At 40.6% G+C, this 18,766-nt stretch overlaps 1 protein-coding gene, 1 long non-coding RNA gene and 3 other non-coding genes across 13 annotated transcripts in view; 4 read left to right on the top strand and 1 right to left on the bottom strand.

The window, feature by feature from the left end:
* The first annotated feature begins 404 nt into the window (after positions 1 to 404).
* LOC108918050 (uncharacterized) lies at positions 405 to 6,346 on the top strand. Of its 3 annotated transcripts, XR_001964825.2 has the most exons (6): positions 405 to 710; positions 3,989 to 4,050; positions 4,284 to 4,364; positions 4,656 to 4,702; positions 5,203 to 5,298; positions 5,504 to 6,346. It is a non-coding gene; the product is annotated as an uncharacterized LOC108918050 (long non-coding RNA). The 3 variants fall into 3 exon arrangements; XR_001964826.2 differs by lacking the exon at positions 3,989 to 4,050 and having other exon boundaries at positions 426 to 710; XR_001964824.2 differs by lacking the exon at positions 405 to 710 and having other exon boundaries at positions 3,872 to 4,050.
* On the top strand, positions 3,519 to 3,656 carry LOC114911109 (small nucleolar RNA SNORA16B/SNORA16A family). Its single transcript, XR_003797889.1, has one exon. It is a non-coding gene; the product is annotated as a small nucleolar RNA SNORA16B/SNORA16A family (small nucleolar RNA).
* Positions 4,086 to 4,217, top strand: LOC114911110 (small nucleolar RNA SNORA16B/SNORA16A family). The gene has a single exon (XR_003797890.1). It is a non-coding gene; the product is annotated as a small nucleolar RNA SNORA16B/SNORA16A family (small nucleolar RNA).
* LOC114911108 (small nucleolar RNA SNORD103/SNORD85) lies at positions 4,513 to 4,592 on the top strand. Its single transcript, XR_003797888.1, has one exon. It is a non-coding gene; the product is annotated as a small nucleolar RNA SNORD103/SNORD85 (small nucleolar RNA).
* Positions 6,347 to 6,749: 403 nt separating the features above from the next.
* The window catches only part of LOC108918049 (CTP synthase 1), a 40,009-nt gene continuing 27,992 nt past the window's right edge, over positions 6,750 to 18,766 (bottom strand). For all 7 annotated transcript variants that reach the window (XM_018724950.2, XM_018724943.2, XM_018724945.2 and 4 more), the window contains exons 4-18: positions 17,555 to 17,655; positions 16,915 to 17,031; positions 15,430 to 15,513; positions 12,705 to 12,785; positions 12,152 to 12,303; positions 10,604 to 10,736; positions 10,239 to 10,327; positions 9,834 to 9,928; positions 9,452 to 9,514; positions 9,258 to 9,301; positions 9,063 to 9,159; positions 8,926 to 8,981; positions 8,415 to 8,511; positions 7,445 to 7,589; positions 6,750 to 7,288 (exon numbers count right to left, since the gene is read on the bottom strand). In XM_018724950.2, the coding sequence (XP_018580466.1) occupies positions 7,204 to 7,288; positions 7,445 to 7,589; positions 8,415 to 8,511; positions 8,926 to 8,981; positions 9,063 to 9,159; positions 9,258 to 9,301; positions 9,452 to 9,514; positions 9,834 to 9,928; positions 10,239 to 10,327; positions 10,604 to 10,736; positions 12,152 to 12,303; positions 12,705 to 12,785; positions 15,430 to 15,513; positions 16,915 to 17,031; positions 17,555 to 17,655 (1,439 nt within the window). In that variant the 3' untranslated portion in view covers positions 6,750 to 7,203. The remainder of the gene's footprint in view (positions 7,289 to 7,444; positions 7,590 to 8,414; positions 8,512 to 8,925; positions 8,982 to 9,062; positions 9,160 to 9,257; positions 9,302 to 9,451; positions 9,515 to 9,833; positions 9,929 to 10,238; positions 10,328 to 10,603; positions 10,737 to 12,151; positions 12,304 to 12,704; positions 12,786 to 15,429; positions 15,514 to 16,914; positions 17,032 to 17,554; positions 17,656 to 18,766) is intronic.

The raw sequence follows: 18,766 nt of genomic DNA, 5'->3' as shown, positions 1-18,766 counted from the left end.
GCTCCCCGCGACCCTATATGGGACAAGCGGTTCAGAAAATGTGTGTGTGTTGTAACGATCCGGCTAAGCTAATGAGTTAGCCCAGATCCTCACGTGGATTCCAGAAAGGCGTAAAATTATATAAATCCAGATGGACACGGACAAAAGGAAGCTCTTCTTTTTAATATCTTGTGGGCAACTATGGATGACATATTTCACACAGCTGTCCTTACAATAAAATAAACAACATTAAAGTAATCTCCAAAACGTGCGAGGCACAAAAGGTGTACACGGCCAAGTATATCAGCCTGCGCGCCCGGGAGCCAGCATCGAGGGGGCGGAGCAACCCCTTAGTCTCCACCATGATACGTCATCATTACAGTGTGTATAGTGTATCACTGTATTTCCGTATTATGTATATATGAAATCTGTAACTTCTCTGTTTTATTAGTTGAATTGCTTCATCGCATTACACAACGCTAGTGTTTACCTTGTTTCTGCCATTATGCCGTTTAATGGTATTTATATAAAATACAATTTACAATCAAACACGTAATGTCTTTGTCAGACTGTAGATTGTAGTTCAATGTGTGAGATTTTTTTAAACGAACTTTCACGTATCTATGAAGGAACTACATTTCCCAAAAAGCACCGCAGCCTGCCACAGATCGTACATAAAGGGAAGCGCGGAAAGTTCTCCCTCTTCTACTTCCGAGGCAACCTAGAAAAAGGTGCGTATCGACGGTTCCTTTAGTTTTTCCATCCTTTATCATCAACGCGTTTTTTATTGAATTAGGTGGAAATTCGAAGCAAATATTTGTACCTTACACCTCAATGTTTTTTTAAACCTTGAACTGACGTGATATTCAATTTATTTTTTATAGAGCACTCTTCTCACACTGAACACATACACTTAATCAAAAAAGACTGTTAACTACAGACTAAAGTATCCCTGCTGGCCACAGAGGGAAAGAACCAAAAAAAAAGAAAAACCCAATTGAAAGTCAAGGGAGGAAAAAAAACCTCTGCTCTGGTCTGTGTGTCAGTGGCTGCCCACTGGCACTCGGCATTTCTAGATGGAAATGAAACCTTTAAATCAGTTTACTAATGCATGGTTGTTGCTAGTAGTAGCTTGATTTCCTTTTCAGAAGGTACGTCTGGTTTATGATGGCAGTTGGTCATCTCCAGCCAGCGTGATATTCCGTATTAAAATTGAATAAAACTTGACCTAATGCATGGTAGGCGTCACTTGTACAAGTGAAAGAATTTAAAGGGACAGAAAAACTAAAAGAATCAGTGATATGTGGCTGTCTTTGAGTTTTTATGTAAAGAAACTTTATGCCGGAATTGATAGCTTGTATTTCGTATAATATACACACACAGACTGACCCCACTTATCCCGAGCGGGGTTGCGGCGAGCCGGAGCCTAACCTGGCAACAGGGCGCAAGGCTGAAGGAGGAGGGGACGCACCCAGGACGGGACGCCAGTCCGCCGCAAGGCACCCCATGCGGCCAGACTCTAACCCCAGCCTTATCAGAACGCGGGCATAGGCCTAACCCGATGCGCTACTGTGCCGCCCCCCTTACTAATACATATACAGTAACAGGGTTCGTACGAAAATGATTTAAAAAAAAAAAACAGAATGGTAAATGTAACTAAACTGCTATCCATCCAGTCGTTATGTTTTATTTTGTTTTGTTACATTTCCGGAGGCTGTGTTCTCTGTAGTGGCGCGTGTGGGGTGGGGGTGGGAACGCTCGTCACGTGTCATTTGATTTATTGGCGCCTCTGTGCCTGGTGCGCGTCCAGCTCTGTTAACGTGTCTCGCTGTTATGTTAAGGGTAACTGGCTGGAAGACGATAAATTGCAACTATGGTTGCATCGAGGAACAGCAGACAAGCAGTTAGGATACTCCGTATACAAGAAAGACAGATGTGTGCGCTATGGGAGAATTAGCCCTCACCAGCCATTCCAAAAGATAGCAGAGAAATATTCCATTAATTCTTAGTAAGAATTTCATCCTTTTAAATAAAATCATTCATATGGAATCAACATTTAATTGTGACTGCTTTTATATAATATATGTGAAAATTTAGTCACAGAATTCAGATGTGTGGAGTAGTAAATTGGCTCTGGGCTCATTGGTTATTTTGCTATTCTGTACAGCGCTATTGTAATTGTAATACTAGTAGGATGTGTGTATGATGGATAACAACATTCAGATTCAGAGCATTAGTGCTTTCAAAGCTAAGATATGCGATTTGATTTGGGTTCACTGCTTAGAGGTTTTCTAGATGGTTGTCTTTACTGCTGTTTGGTGGTTAAATGAAGTATGCATGCAAAGTAGAGTCCAGATGAAGTAGACATGCAAGGGACCATGCCATGTAATGCAGAAAAAAATGTTTAATACACACACACGTTTTCTGAACCGCTTGTCCCTTACGGGGTCGTGGGGAACTGGTATTTGTAAAAAAAACTAAATTAATTCATATGCCTAAATTAATTACTTTGGACTGATGGAGGATAGCAGAACTAAAAGCAAAGAAAAAGATAACTAAGGATATTCAGGTTCTCACCTCTGCTGATCATAGTGCAGAGAAGGCAAAGAAACTTGGAACTTGGCTTAATTTCAAAACTGAATGGACTTCGAAGAGCTGCTAAAGGAAAAGAGCAGGCTCTCTTGAAACTGGAGTGTCAAATGGATGAGAACCTGAAGGAGTTAAAAGCACTTCCATGAACTGTAGTCTAGGGTTGGACCAATTTGCAGGACTGTTTTATGTTTGAGCAGTCAAATGTGCATTCTTTATCTGTTCCTGTTTTTTTTTTTTTTTTTAAAAAAAAAATGTTTACAGTAACATTAAAAAGTGGTGTTTCCTTGTCTTTAGTATGGTAAGGAAAAAATTGAGAAAATGTATTTAATTTTGGTGCAAATCAGTAAAGAGTCAGGTAAAATGTTTTTGTTTGTTTATATTTTTAAATCATACTATGGAATTTGGGTTGGCATTTTGTCCCAACCCCCCACAAAAAGATGCATGTAACCTACAGTTGGCAACAAATGTACAAAAATACAACCAAAATTTTAAAAGTATGTAAAATATGAACTAAATATAATTTGTATTCATATTGAGGATTCCAGTCTTGTGGTGTGATATTGTGAGTTAAAGGGGCTCTGTTTAAACTCACCAAGGCTGGCTTTTGTCTTTTTTTTTTTTTTTTTTTTTTTTTTTTTTAAATTTCACTCTTAAAAAATCTGTAAGAACCCGGTATCTGACTTAGAATACTCTGCAGTACAAATTTGTATCAATTTATGATTTTGCACCTTGGATCTTGGGTACTGTGGCAGAAGGTGGTATTAAAACCTGGGGCCTTAAGAGTGGGGGTGGGGAGGGTAACATTAACAAAGTGCAATGGTTACCTTACCACAGGAGTTATAGTCGGATAGATGTATTTATGCAGTCTGTAAACGCAGCAAAAGAACCCCGCTGCCTCCTTTAATTTTATGACTTTAAAATGAACGGATAGCAGCATAAGTAGTAAGCACGGCCCTTATCGAAGTCGCCCTAGTGCTTTGTCCATTGCTGGGGCGGTCAAAAAGGAGCCCAAAGAAACACTTTTGCCGACGGTCGCTGCTTAGTTGTCCTGTGACTAAGGAGCAACAATATGGAGAAGGACAGATGAACCCTACAGCTTCCAGTGGAGCTCCTGCTTTAAGGGCAGGCACTGTGTACTAGTGTGTAGCATAGTGGTTAGAGCCTGCTGCCTTTGGACCCAAAACTTGCAGGTTGAAATTCCACTTCCAGCTATAGTACCCATGAGCAAGGTATTTTTTGTAAATTGTTTGTTCAAAAATTACCCATCTGTTTAAATGGGTAAAAATTTGTAGATGTCCCAATAAGTCACTTTTGGAGAGAAGTGTCAACTAAGTGAATAAATTTTAAAATGTGTGCTATAGCGGCACACTACTCTTAACTATATGCTAATGCAGTTTTTAATTCTTTCTTGTGCCAGATGACTTTGCTGTATGTTGAAAGTGACATGTTGAGCCATGTGTCTGGCAGTCCTTGGGAAAGGTGAGATCATGCTGAATTGGGCCTGTTGGCATAGTCAGGGCCCCTGGTGGAGCAGAGCCTGTTTTTCTTGTAGCAGGTGTGGTCAATGAGGGGCTGAAATGGACCCTTTTTGATGGTTGCTGCTCAGTTATGCAGCTGCTTCAGCAACATAAAGGAAAGGAACATTCATCTTCAGTTGTGATAATCTTTCATGGCATGCTTAAATACTGACCTGGTGTCTTGATGTCTTGCAGGAATTGGCCTTCAGTTGTGGAAGGCTTTCTTTGTCATACATATGCAAAGTTGATGACCAAGAGTTTGAGTGCATGGGAAAGGTATGTTTTCTACTGTTCTGGTCAGCAGTCAAAGGAAATAAATGGCTTGAAACAAGTGTACTTGCTGACTGAGTATGCATGTTAACCTTTAAACTGCTTGTTAGGTGCTTTCTTTTTAAATAAGCTTCCACAGGATGAATGGTTCAGGCCTGATGATGATGAGACACTTGCCCTCACTGAGAGCACAGCTCACTTATGAGAACATCAGTACTCAAGATCTGAGTCAGGCCTACACTGTTTTTGTGCCTGAGTCAAAGGTTTCTAGAGGTTGTAATATACTTCTTCTTGCAGATTTGATGGACCTTAAAACCTGAAGTCTTGGAAAACTGTTTTCACTGGTAAGTTGGAGCAGTAAATGAGAACTGCAAGTCTGAGGACATTCAGTGTGTAATGGGATTTTATTATAATGGTGGTGTGAAAAACATAATTGGTGACACTAAGTAGCTCTGCACATCACTAGGTTGAGAGCCTGCATGCTTTCCAAGGAACAGGGTTTGCCTGTAGCCTCTGGTTCACGATGGGCATGCTAGAGAAGTGTGGGGAACCAAGGGTCTGAAACTTTAGGCTGTACAATGTCTACAACAGTCAGTGTGTTCTCCAACATCTAGTGGGTTGCTTGAGTCCCAACAATAGGTGGATTTTGTAACCTTTTACTGGGGAGTGAGGGGTTTTGAGTCTGTTTGAATTGACACAGCAGTGAATATTCCTTCCCAGGTCTTTCATGCTCCTTGAAATTTTTGAGAGGTTTAGCTGGAACTGAGTTCCTTTCCTGGTGACTTTTGATCACAAGTTGTATAAACTGAAGTGCTTCTAATGGAGTCTGTGTACTGACTTGCAGTTTACAGCTGAAATTCAAAAAGCCTTTCTGTCACTGGACTTGATGTGTCTAGCCTGCAGTGTGATCTGCTCTCTGGACCCTCATCAGTTTTCTTGGGTATGTATCTGGGTGTATGAGTGAAATTAAGATGTAAACCTGTATTATATGCAAGAGTCCACTCTGGCCACTGATGACACCCATTTACAAGTAGCGGACAGCTGGATGAAGCTTGCGGATATGGGACTGAGGCCCAATGTTAAATCCGGGTGGCAACATCCTGCAATTCCAGCAGTTTACCTAAAAGTATCATTTCTGTGCCCAGCTCAGGTGCAGAGCATGGTGGTATGAGCAGATCAAGGATTCACAGAACTACCTTCAACTACCCTCTGCCAGCAGATTCTTTGCAACTGTTAAGCATCCTGTATTAGAATGGTACAACTGGTAGCTGATATGTTGGTTAGAGCTGGGCTTTCGGACCTAAAGGTTACAGGTTTGAATCCCGGCTCTAGCTGTGGTAACAATTAAGATGCCTTAATTGCATCAGTAAAATGACTTTCTAGGTAACTTTGGAGAAAGCATCAGCTAAATTAAATGTAGTCATTGTATGTAATTTGAATTAATATAATGGGCTTAATTATGATTTTTATTTGATTTGTTACTTCAGGGTGACTAACTTTTGGTCGGTAAGGGGATGGTTCGTAACTACAGGCTGTACGGAAGTCAGACGTTTAACCCAGGTACTGCCTGAATGCTGTTCAGCTTTGTAGAATTTTTTTTTTTTTTTTTAAATTGGAAGCTTTAGAGAAACTACCCTTACTTGCTGCTCTTGCTGGTTTATAAGCCATTCTGACATACTGGTGTGGTGCTGTAAACTACTCAAGTATAATCTAATAGAACAAGGTAAATATAGTATTTAGGGTGAACATATGGAGTCCTGTTAATGTAGAAGTTCTTGTACAGCACAAAGCAGTGTATTCACTAAGTTAAATTTTGGGTAATCTTTTGTTGCACTGCTACAATTCCAGTATCACCCTGCTTTAAACATCATCTTGAAGCCTTGTTCGACCTGATTTCTGTAAGAGCTTGGAAGATGTTTGCAAGTTGTGTGTGTGAAGACTGGTAAATTACCTGTACTAATAAAATTTGAATGGTCCTTTCAATCTTTCATGTGCTATACTGTCTGATTTTACTATATAGTACAGTTACTAAAGGGAAACATGTAAACTGTTCCTAAATGCACTCGAAATTATTAGCACAATGAATAGGTAATAGGACAATTAGTCGTGCAAGAAATGACAGCAGTTAATGCACACAAATGACTGAAGTTGGCCACCTAGTCAGAGTTGGGTGTGGTTTAACTTGATTTGCACTGTTACAAGCTAGTAGTAGTATAGCAGCTCATCAGTTGTGAACAATGCTTCAGCTACATTTGTCATTAACTAACTTGATGTAGTGACTAGTGTACTTTAAGGCATTTCTTTCAAAACTGTGCCCTACATGGAAAAATGCCACTTCTAATGTATAAAACAGGCCTTACCCTCAATTTCAAGGACAAGTCAACAGCTTGGGAATTTCATAGAACCTTTAAGGAAAACAATACTTAAAACAAGGCCTGGGTACAGCTTCAAAGCTGGGATTTGTACCATGATGGCAGTAGCTGAAAGTTCAAATACACAAGATGAAATCAGCCCTTCTTTCTAAAGATCATTTACCTCACTGCACTCCCCCTGGCACAAGGCTATTCTGCCCACCCTCCCAACCATTTGTCCATTAAATTAAACCTATGAGCAAGTCCATTGATTGGTGTTCTGTTTTCATGAGTACAATATAAACATCTTCCACAGAGGGCTGAGAGGAGAAATTCTACATAGCCTACAATGGTCATTCATCCACCAACAGTTAACCCCCCAACATAAGCATCTGCCTGGTAGAGAGGAAAAGGGCAGTGGCACTCAATACCTGTACATTAAGAACCAGGTGACATGCTGGGAGTGTAGCTTTGTGCCTTGACAGTAAAGAGTGTCAGTCCTGCAAGTGTGAGGGGAACTTCAGCTCGGCAATCTCCAAATCTGGGGAGCTGCTGCCACTGCGATCACTGTACGTATCCCTGTGTACATAAACCACAGATGAGCTCACACTTTCATAAGCCAAAATTCAGTGCACCAACAATCACATGTTCTCTGTATTTCAAGCTGGATGGCATTTAGCATGCTAAATTTTTATACCGTATACTAGTTAAATTCATCTGGGGGTCAGGGGTTACCTTGGTGAGAGATGGCAGCCTTTCTGCAGGTAGCTCTGCAGCTTCCCAGCTGCTGCTAGCAGTAGGCCAAAGTATGGTGGGGAGGGCTTTATGGGGCGGGAGGTGAATTCTGGGTGGTACTGCACCCCCACAAAGTACAAGTGGTCTGAAATGTCACAGTACAGAGATTAGAGTTGAGCCTTTTGTGAAATCTCATTCACTAATAAGGAAATGGTGCAATACATTTATGTCATTGTGTTTTCATATTGTGGAATGAACAATTTGTTAGCCTGAGAATTGCTGAATCCTTTTTATCATTGAAGGGCTTCAAACCTCATCTCTTTGACTCCCTTCTCTTTACATCTCCTAAGTATTCTGTGAACTTGCATCATAGCAAATGCAGATGTGATGTTGGTATCTGACTCAGCTGCTTACAAATTACACATGTAATGTGCAGCAACAAAAACAGAGCTGACAGTCACATGTCTGCAACCCTCTCCCTGTAGTGAAATACACTTGTTTATGTTACACGTTTTTGGAGGAAAGTGTTAAATGAATAGATGTAAATGTATTCTAATTACTGCATATACTAAAAGGCAAGAGGATGATAAGCCAATTACTCCAATAGGTCGACAAGAAAAATCTACATGGGTGCTGTCAACTTTTATAATAGGAGAATTTCTGATCAAGAGCAAAGTAGGATCATTAGCAGCACTACTGGATGTTCTCTTGTATGCTTTAAATGAGAGGTGTCAAGATCCAATCCACAAAAAAGTTTCCGTAAATATTACAGCACCTGATTTTCCACATGAAACACTAGGCTTGATATCGTAACAACATCAAAGACTCAATCATAGTCAAGGCTGACCAAGAAATGCACAAGCTACAGCTCTTTACTCCCAGTGCTCCACACTACACCCACTAAGACCATGGGCTCTCTATAGGAAAGTGATTCTGAGGGGCCCCTTTAGAGTAGCAGGGTACTACTGACCATCCAGCTCAATGACCTCCATTCTTTCTCCCTCCATGTCCTGACCCACAAAGCGGAAGCCTTTTTCTTCAAAGTGCTGCTTCAGCTCTGGGTTCACCTGCAGAAACAGGGACTTCATCTTGAGCCAAGGTCCCTAGCCTCTCAATAAACCAACTCATTGTGGAATAAAACTGCTATTTTGAAGATTTACAAACATTTTGTCCAATCAGGTCTACTATTTTGTAGCTAAAACAGCAATTTATCTTCAGAAGCATAACTCATTTTCTTGCAAATTTAACCTCAGTGCCACATGGAAACTCAAAGAATGCTTTGTTTAGCCCTTTTTATCCCAAGTGTGGCACATAATGACATAGCGTGCATTCAATATTTTGTCTTAGTTTAAGACATGTAATAAAGTTAGTAACTGATGGATTCACAGCTCACTGACAGATTTAAAATGAACCAGTTTTAATAACTGATGAATGAATGATGCATGAATAACTGGTGGGATGCTGCTGTCCAGCACACAAACCTCAAAGCGATGCCTGTGCCTTTCGTCAACGTATTCAGCATCACCATAAAGCTTCCCTGCAGATATGAAGGAGGATGTCATCAACCAACTCTACACTCACTTTCACTGGAGTCTGAAGTTGCAATCTTGTCACTTACGCAGTATGGAGTTTGTCGTTTTAAAAATTGTGCGTCTCTTCCCCAGCCTCATTGTGCCTCCCATCTGCCCAGGGTTGTGCTCCGGCATGTCAATCACCTTCGGAGGACCAAATACTTATCAGAATTCTGAACAGAGAAAAACACCTACAAAAATAAATACCAACAAAAGAAGCCACTGCATCATGGGATACTTACTACAGGGTATTTGCACTCTGGGTCAAATTCAGTTGAGTTGGCATCTTGGAGGGAAACAGCCATGTTTTATAGTGCAGATGAAGTCCATTTACAACCAACACTTTGCTAAAGAACACAGCCATCCATTTCCCCTCCCATGTTACCACTGATATATAGTATGAAACTTTTTGAAAGGCTGGTGATGCAACACTCACCTTGCCAGTCCAGAACATTGCGGGCAAACTCACACACAGCCAACTGCATACCCAGACACACCCCTGCACATGTGTGTATGCATACAGGTGAACATACACAGAGGGGAATAAAAAAAAAAAAAAAAATTTTTTCAAAATTGTATTGCATTTCCCATTTTCAGTGTAGCCTACTTAAACTTCCATAAAGGGAGCTGAACTGCAAATCCAGTCCACTATTTTACATAAACATTGTGTTACAAGTTCAGCAAACATTGACTAGTTCAACAGCTTGTGTCTCTTGGTTCTAAACTGAGTCGAGCACTGGGCCTCCATCTGACACATCTAGTGTCCATTCACACAATCGGATAGAACAGGTCCTTGTGACACAGAGGCAGTTTCTCACCTAAAAAGGGCTTTTTCTGTTTCCGTGCCCAGCTAATTGCCTGAATCTTCCCCTCAGTGCCCCGTACCCCAAAACCTCCAGGCACCAAGACACCGCTGCAGGTACAAAAAGATTAGGCAGAAGTGCTGCTCTTCAGAACCTCAACTTCTCACCACATAAGGTGCTAAGAAATACACACTTAAAACACACAAAAGTCCAAGTCTCAGTTCTAAACGTCACTGCACTGGACACAAGGATCAATGAACACTGAAAATAAATTATAGGAGAAAAGCATTAATTTTCTTTGGTGAGCAAGACTGTAAAAAGGAAGATCTCAGCAAAACACTCCTATGTTGTCTTTTTAGCACCTAAAGCACCCTGCTGGCGCTGAAAAACACACACGCCCCTGGCAACAGGCCCACTCACTCTGCGCTGCATAGCTTCTGCCAGGCCTCATGGTACTTGACAGGCTCCTGGTGCAGTGTGGCTGCTTCCAGGTCAGCAGAGTCAATGTACTGCAGAGGGAGGAAAGTGAGTGAGGAAGAGAAGGATCTTCAGCACAAGGACAATAGACCCAATAATCACTGGCACACTCAGCAATACACATGTGCTTCCAGATCACGTGACCAACTTGATCTTGGCTGAACAGTAAACCCTCACCCATCACCAATCGTGCGGTAAAAGAACAACATATGGGCACAGTAACAAACGCCACCAGGAAAGAAAACGGGAAGCAAACTAATGCACAATGTGAAAGAACAGAACCACAAATACCTGAGTGTCAGAATTACCTTGACTGCCAGCTTGTGGTTGATGGCCAGAGCAGAATGTTCCAGGGCCTTGATGACAGAGGCATAGGAGTCAGAGAACTTTGTGTACTTCCCCACCAGGGCAATGGAACAGTGCTCCAGGAGGCGGTCAGACCTACAGAAGGATGATAAAAGTGACAGAAGGAGCAACTGAAGAGGTAGAGTCCCCTGTAAATGTGGGTGTTTTCTGTGCAATTTACATTAGTAACTACAGGTGATGAACTCCAGCTACTTGCAAAAAAAAAAAAAAAAAAAAAAGCACAGTATCTTCACAGTGAATCAAAACAATTGGACAGAAGAGATTAGAAATGTTTGCATTACAAATTCATAAACAAACCAACATTTTCCTGTCCATTTGCTGCATTTATTAGTTGTTTTCAAAAAAAACTTGCATAGGGGTGTGCGACCAGACTAATTCAACACTCTCCCATACAACAGGCAGTCCCTGTATTATGAACCAGTTCTGGTCCCAGGTCTGTACTGAAGTCAAAATAAAATTAAAAAAATTTGTAGGAAGGTGATCATGATTCGCCTATCCTGAGTCTTCTGCACCTACTTGTGCAATGAACATCAGTGCATAAAGTGGAAACAAACAAACGAAGTTTACTTAAGCACACATCTACAACTGTCTCTCTTTCGCCTAATGTAATGCACAAATTGTATTTTCTCCGAGGTGTATGTCACTTCGGAGAACAGCGCCTAAATGAATAAACGTAAGTCAGATTTTGACATAAATCAGAAGAGTCAGTTTAAAGTTCGTGTCTGACGTCAGTAAAATGTTTTTCTTAGTATATACTATACTGTGTACCTTTCTATGCATAAAAAAAACCATTAAAGAAACACTTCTGGATACACTAAAACATCTTTAACATGACAATACAATAATAATACAATACAATGTAATGATAATAAATGTAACTACAGTATTTATAATAGAGAGAGAGACAGAGATAATAATACATGTTACGACTGTCATGATGAACGAGGACACAGGAGGCTGGACCCAAGTGCAGGATCGTTTATTCTGAATCAAAGGACTAGACGTGTTCTCGTGATCGGGAATGGGTGAATGGTCGGTTGATCGGCAAACTAAAAGAGGCGAGGATCTGTGTCTTACCTCGTGATTATTTTCTTTTTCTTTGATGCATCACCATTATTTGCATCACATTTACGTTTTGGTGCCATGAAAAGAAAGAAGTCTTCGTCTTACCTCGGGCACGTGCGCCGACAAACCGCTGTAGACGCAAAATTTTTTGATGTGCGTTGCAAAGTAGATCCCGTTTATTACAACAAATCATTGTATGCCACTTGAATTTTTAATATAGTAGGTTTTACAGGGGTTGGTTTGTAACTAGTTTGTACGCAAGTTGGCCGTTTGTAACCCAGGGACTGCCTGTACATACAGCTCACAAGTGATGTTTGTGAAGGTAGGTGATCAACAAAATGATGAACACTACACATTTTCAGCCAGCAACAAACAAGACAAAATATCCACAAGGAGAGAAACCGAAACGGGCAGAAAGTACTGACCGATCAGAAATCTCTTTCCACTTTGTGAGCATTTTGCGGGGTCTCATTTCAATGGGCAGATGAAGCCGATGGCAGAAGTAGTCCACCACACCCTGATCCTCCAGCAGTAATGGTACACGGTATATGGAAGAGACATCGTGGACACAAATCACCTGTAAGGTGGAGGGACAGCACTGAGCTCAGCCAGTAATAGGTCTCATCAGTCCACTAACAACTCCAGATTCACTTCTACACTTCTCCGTACGCACCTGATATACATGTTCTCTCTATACAATGAGTGACATTAAATAGTCACAAGTCATACCATACTGGTTCCTTCCTACAAACCCACTTCCAAAACCAGTGTCTGCAGTGAATCTGCCTTTCAGACTCCTCCAAATCTGTATGAATGTATGACTTCACAACTGAATGACTGTCAGCAATAATCATATTCAGAAAGTAAAAGTTTATATAAACAGTTATATAAACTGTACACATATACAGGAACATTTCTGTAAGCACTACAATGTGCTTTATGAAGTTGCGCAGAGTAGTCTGACAGAACAATGCTTACCTGTTCAGGCTCTACATGACAAAACATAGAGATCTTCTCTTTGACCGCGTTGTCCAGAGGGGTGGAGCAGCGGCAAACAACCTAAAAACAACACGGTAACAAAAGCATGAGTGCCTGGTGTGTCTGTCCCTCTGGGAACATTGCATAAAGAGGAACAGAGCAAGGGAGGCTATAAGGGAATCTAAAGGTCAGAGACTTTTCACAGGATGCAGAAGTTCTGACATACAAAAAGCAATGAATAGTAGTCAACTGTCTAAACTGACTAGAGAATTTCAAAGACTACATTTTAATTTAAAATGAAAATTTGACATACCAGAAGTCATTTGTACCAGCAACTGTCAGGTTCTACAATGGCTCCTCACATTCCCAGGGGTGCAAATGACCTCTTAATGACAGAGTGGCACTGAGTTATGTCTCACCACAAACTCTACCATCTCAGGGCACTCATCTCATTTCACTCCTTCTCTCTTGTGTTGCCTATCTCTTCACTTGTTTCTCTACTTTCTTATATGTCTGGTTACATGTGTATGTACGTTGGGGCAGTTTGTAGCATAGTAGTTAGAGCAGCTGCCTTTGGACCCAGAGGTCACAGGTTTGAATCCCAGCTGCAACTGTAGTTGCTTTAGTAAAATTACAGGCAGTTCCCGGGTTACGAAAGTCCAACTTACATACAACCTGTAGTTACGAACCTACAACTTATGCCTACAAACGCACTCTGAGATATCTACAAGACTTGATCATCTGCTACACCCCAACCAGACTGCTACACTCTTCCACATCTACCTGCTTGGTGATCCCACACACGAAGGGTAAAGATGGAAGTTCTCGGTTCTGGCTCCGTTGTGGTGGAAGGACCACCCCCTTTCGCTCAGAACTGCTGAATCTTTGTCCAAATTTAAAAGGGTCTTAAATTCACCTCTTTCAAACCCAATTTGCCCATGATCTCTTAAGTTCATGCAAGGTATAAATGTTCATGCACTATAACTTTAAGATCATGCCCAGATCAATCCTTTACGCAGCTACTCCTGTAATGTCACATAAATGTTTACATGTATCTCCCCCAAAAAAAAATTACAGGAAGGTGATCAGGAATAGCCAATATTCTGATAGTTTTACGTAGCTACCCGTACAATGAACATCGGTGTATATGGTAAAAGAAACTAATTGTACTTAAGAATCACACGTCTGCAACCATGTCTTTCTCCTAATGTAACGCACAAATTGTATTTTCTACGAGATGTACATCACTTTGGAGAAAAGCGTCTACTAAATGAATAAATGTAAATCCTATTATGTTAAAAATAAAAAAAATTACATACAACGGACTGTAATAAACGAGCACTACTTTACGACATGGATCAAAACATTGCATGTCTACAGCAGTTCATCAGCTCGTGGGCGTGTGAACCTGAGGTAGGACAGAGACTTTGTTCTTTTCAGTCAGATTGTCATGCCCACGACATCTCCTCGAATGTCCGCACATGCCCAAAATCAGAGCGGCAAGGTATAAAGAAACTGCACCAGCACAACCTGGTTGCAGAATCTCATTTGAGAAACCCGTCTCTCCAGCACTCTTGAATGAACCCACTTGAAGTCCATCATTCTCCTCAATCCTTTGTTCCTACTCCTGATATCCAAGCCTCCCAACACTTGCATCGCCTCCTTGACTACAACACTGGATTATCCCCAAGACCTACAGTATGTTTGTGCATCGACTGACCAACGCCTGCTCCCTTGTGTACCGACAATAAAGATTCTGCGATTGGGTCCACACACCTACCTCAGTCTCCTACCCACTTAGTATGACACAGACCACGTTGCTGTTAACAGTGCCTCGTGCGTTACTGTACTTGGCTTGTTTTTACAAAAAAAAATGAAACCCAATAACACACACAAAAACCATCATGACAAACTAAAGTGGAAATAATAAAGCAATCAGAAAAAGGTGAAATGCCAACAAACATTGGAAAAGCTAACAAACTTTCTTTAATGTTTTTTTTATACCCACACACACACACTCTCTCTCTCCCCTCCTCCCCCCTCTCTATATTATAAATAATGCTGTAACATTTCTTTTTCTATGTCTCTATTATAAATACTGTACATAGTTACATTTATTATTATTACATTGTGGTATTATTATTACTAGTACTGTATTGTTATATTAGATGTTTTAATTTATACAGAAGTGCTTCTTTAATGTTTTTATTAACGCATAGAAAGGTACACTATATACTATATAGTGAGACAAACATTTGACTAAATGACGTCACATACAGTACAAACCGTATCCTAAATGTTCCGACTTACAGAGAAATCCGACTTAAAAGACAGACTTAGGAATGGAACCCGTTCGTAATCCGGGGACCGCATGTACTTGGCAAACATTTGTATGTTGCTTAACATTATAAGGCACAGGATAGAGGACTCTGGAGGTCTCTTGTTGGTGACCTATACCCCAGTAGGGGTGATGGGGTCTAACTAACTTAACATTATAAGCCGCTTTAGAGGAAAACATCAGATAAATGTAAGTGTACGTAGTATGCTGCTAAAACTGAAGTAAATTTCCTTCTGCGATCATAAAAGTGTCTGTCATTCATTCATTCATTCCCAATTAAAAAAAAAAAAAAAAAAAAAGAGTTACATTTGGATTGTGGGATACTGCCCAAACAGATGGGAAAAGAAAATAAAAAAGTAGGTAAAGACATGTGTGAGGCTGACTCACAAGATCTGGGGACAGCCCGAGTCCCCTAAGCTCTCGGACGCTGTTTTGTGTTGGTTTTGTCTTCTGTTCTCCTGTGGCACTGGGCTGGAGGGAGAAAGAATTGGTGTGAAAACCATACATCATACAGATGGCATGTGATGTTGTGGTATAAGCTGCAAAAGGTGATACTCAGAAGTTTATTTTTCTTCTCTTTGGGAGTTTTCCCCCCCCCCCCCCTTTCCTCAGTTGCCAATTGGTTTACTTTACAGCTATTTATCTTATACCTGTACCAATGTTTCCTGTATTTCCTGCAACTTTTGTCAGTGTTCTGTGACATGCCAATGAGAACACTTTATAAAAATAAATTGAATCAAGATTCCATATGCTCCTAACGTGGTTTTAACGGCTGCAGAAAATTCATTAAATATATGAGGAGACAGCTCATAAATAAATGGGGTGCACAGTGGGTAGCACTGGTGTTTCACAGTGCTAGGGCTGTGTGACTGATTCTAAGTTCAGTCCCTGCATAGAGTACATCTGAAGTCTGAATGAGTTTCCTCAAATTTTCCTCCCATAGTCCAAAGACATATTTTGAATGAACTAGTGACTAAATTTTAATTCATCCTGGGAAAAGAGCATCTGCTAAATGAATACATGTAAATGCCAAAACATGGTGGTCTGTGTAACTATTGCAATATGTAAAAACTTCAGTAGTACAGTCTCACTGTACTTCAAAAAAAAGCTATTCACAACACCATCTCCAACACTGGGAAATGTATGACAAGAAAAAACTTCATTTTTAAGATGAGCCATATTTAAGATATGGCACATGTCATTGGAAGGATATTACCCTCGAAAGGGGGGTGCGATGGTGCAGTGGGTTGAACCACAGTCCTGCTCTCCGGTGGGTCTGGGGTTCGAGTCCCGCTTGGGGTGCCTTGCTACGGACTGGCGTCCCGTCCTGGGTGTGTCCCCTCCCCCTCCGGCCTTACGCCCTGTGTTGCCGGGTAGGCTCCGGGTCCCCGTGACCCCGTATGGGACAAGCGGTTCTGAAAATGTGTGTGTGTGTGTGTGTGTGTGTGTGTGTGTGTGTGTGTACCCTCGAAAGTTGGTGGAATATGCACATCCACATAAACACATTTATTTGTGCTTTACTGAGAATAAGTATGTTAAAATGAACTAAAATAAAGTAGGAAAAAAACAACTCATTGGGACAGAGTTGAAAGAAAGATTGTGGCCAAGATTCAGTCAGTCCAATGGAAAAGTCAACAGAAGGATTCCTCATGCATGGATGCCTAAATGTGTGTGTGTGATACATATATTATATATGCTTCTGTCAATGTGTGTACATGTGTGTATAATTATGCTGTCTAGGCTATATAATATTATAGCCTGTCATGCTTCCATACACACAAGTATATATAATATACACACACACACACACACACACACACACACACACACACACACACACACACACATGACAACAAGAGCATGAACACACACCTGTGGGACTAGGCTGACGTGGATGTTACAGAAGTTCTCCCTCTTGACCTTAAACTGGAACTGGCGGAAAGCCTCAATGAAGGGCATGCTCTCGATGTCTCCCACCGTGCCCCCCAGCTGTGGACAGGAGGACATTGAGGAGACACAAACACCACCACTCTACCAGGTGCCAAAATTACTGTGGTGAAGAGCACACGTATGCCTTTGTTGGTATCAAAACACAAGAGGACTGAACTCCTTTATTTAGCGCAACTCATTTTAAATCTCCATTTTCCACTTCAGATAATCCAAACTATTGTTCTCACTACAATAAAAGAAAGGATAGTAAATTGTTTTAAAAAAAAAAAAAAAACCCTCAATACTAAAAATATTCTTACGGATTCACTTAAAACTATCCGTTAAGAGCTGCTGCAAACAGCTGCAAAACACTTGTTACAATGGGTTACCAAGTCATAACTTAGCAAAAGTGTAACTTTGTCAAAATTAACAACTAACCATGAAAATACATCTACTACTAAATAAATCTCTCCTCTAGAAATACCTGCTATCACCTTCTTTGGAATCTATCCTATCAAAGCCATATTTTCAGAAAATCTAGATATTTTTTGTGGGTGCTCCAGACCCACAACAGAGGCTGTACCTCAATGACACAGACTTGGGGCCCCAGACCATCATCGTCCACTGGGATCTTGGCCTGCCGCATCACCCACTCCTGGATGGCATCAGTGATGTGTGGCACCACTGTAGGACAGCATAATGTGGAAATGTTGGAAACACAAAATATATACATATTTCTTACATAATGGGTTAATTTGTTCAGTAAAATCAAGCTGTCTGGCAAATTCCTGTTATGAAGGGGGTTGAATTACCAATATTTCTTGTGGGGGGGGGAATTAGCTGTCAGATAATCTAAAATTTAGAAAAATACTACAGTAAAAGGTTTCTTTTTTGTTCTTTTTTTTACTACACATGGCAATGATCATACCAGCATATGTTACGTAACAAATTTATTACTTCTAACCATTTAATGTTAGATTTTCATTAATTTCCTATCAGAATGGCTTGCACAACTGCAAAATTGTGGCTGCTCAGAGGCTACCGCAAGTACGGGGTATGAGACAAGATATCCTCAGGACAAAGACATATTGACATTTTGGCTCTGGATGTCTCTGATATAAAGCTAAAACATCACTGTCTATATCTATCAGTCTGCAAAGCACATTGATACTATACTATTACAAATGCTGTGTAGGGTTGCTACAAGTGTCTAAATCCCACTTGTAGAGTAATACCCTTGAGCCTGGGTACTTGGCCTGAACTGCTCCAGCAAAAATACTCTGTGGTAAAAAACAGACAAACCGTTATAAGTTGCTTATCACTGTAAGTCACTTAGAAGAAAACAGTCAGCTAAATGCATTAATAACAACAATAATAAGATGTTATTTCAGTTGTGATATTTACCTTAAGGAATGAGATTGGTTGAAATGGTCAATGTGACAGCAAATAGGAAAAAAAAAAAACACACAGTAGCTGGTTTTGTTACCAAAAAAAAGTGTTTTTTTTTGATTTGTAGAATGAACGACATAATACGTAGTGAATAAAATAATGCCATACCAAATAATAAGCCTGTTGTATGAAATACAGAGCAAATACAGGATAAAATGGCAAGGCAGCAGCCCCATACTGAACCCAGAGGTATTCCATACTTAACAGGAGACAGCACTGATTTAGAGGAGTATTTATGGTAATCTGATTATGGTGTATGATTAAAAACACTTGAAGATGGTCCCAGAAACAACAGACTCAAAATCCAGTATGCCACTGTTAGGTGACATTGTCCATAAAAATATTA

Source organism: Scleropages formosus, chromosome 8 (assembly GCF_900964775.1).
Source record: "Scleropages formosus chromosome 8, fSclFor1.1, whole genome shotgun sequence".
Lineage (NCBI taxonomy): Eukaryota > Metazoa > Chordata > Actinopteri > Osteoglossiformes > Osteoglossidae > Scleropages > Scleropages formosus.
Note: the sequence above shows the minus strand (reverse complement) of the source record. Positions and strands in the feature narration are given on the sequence as shown.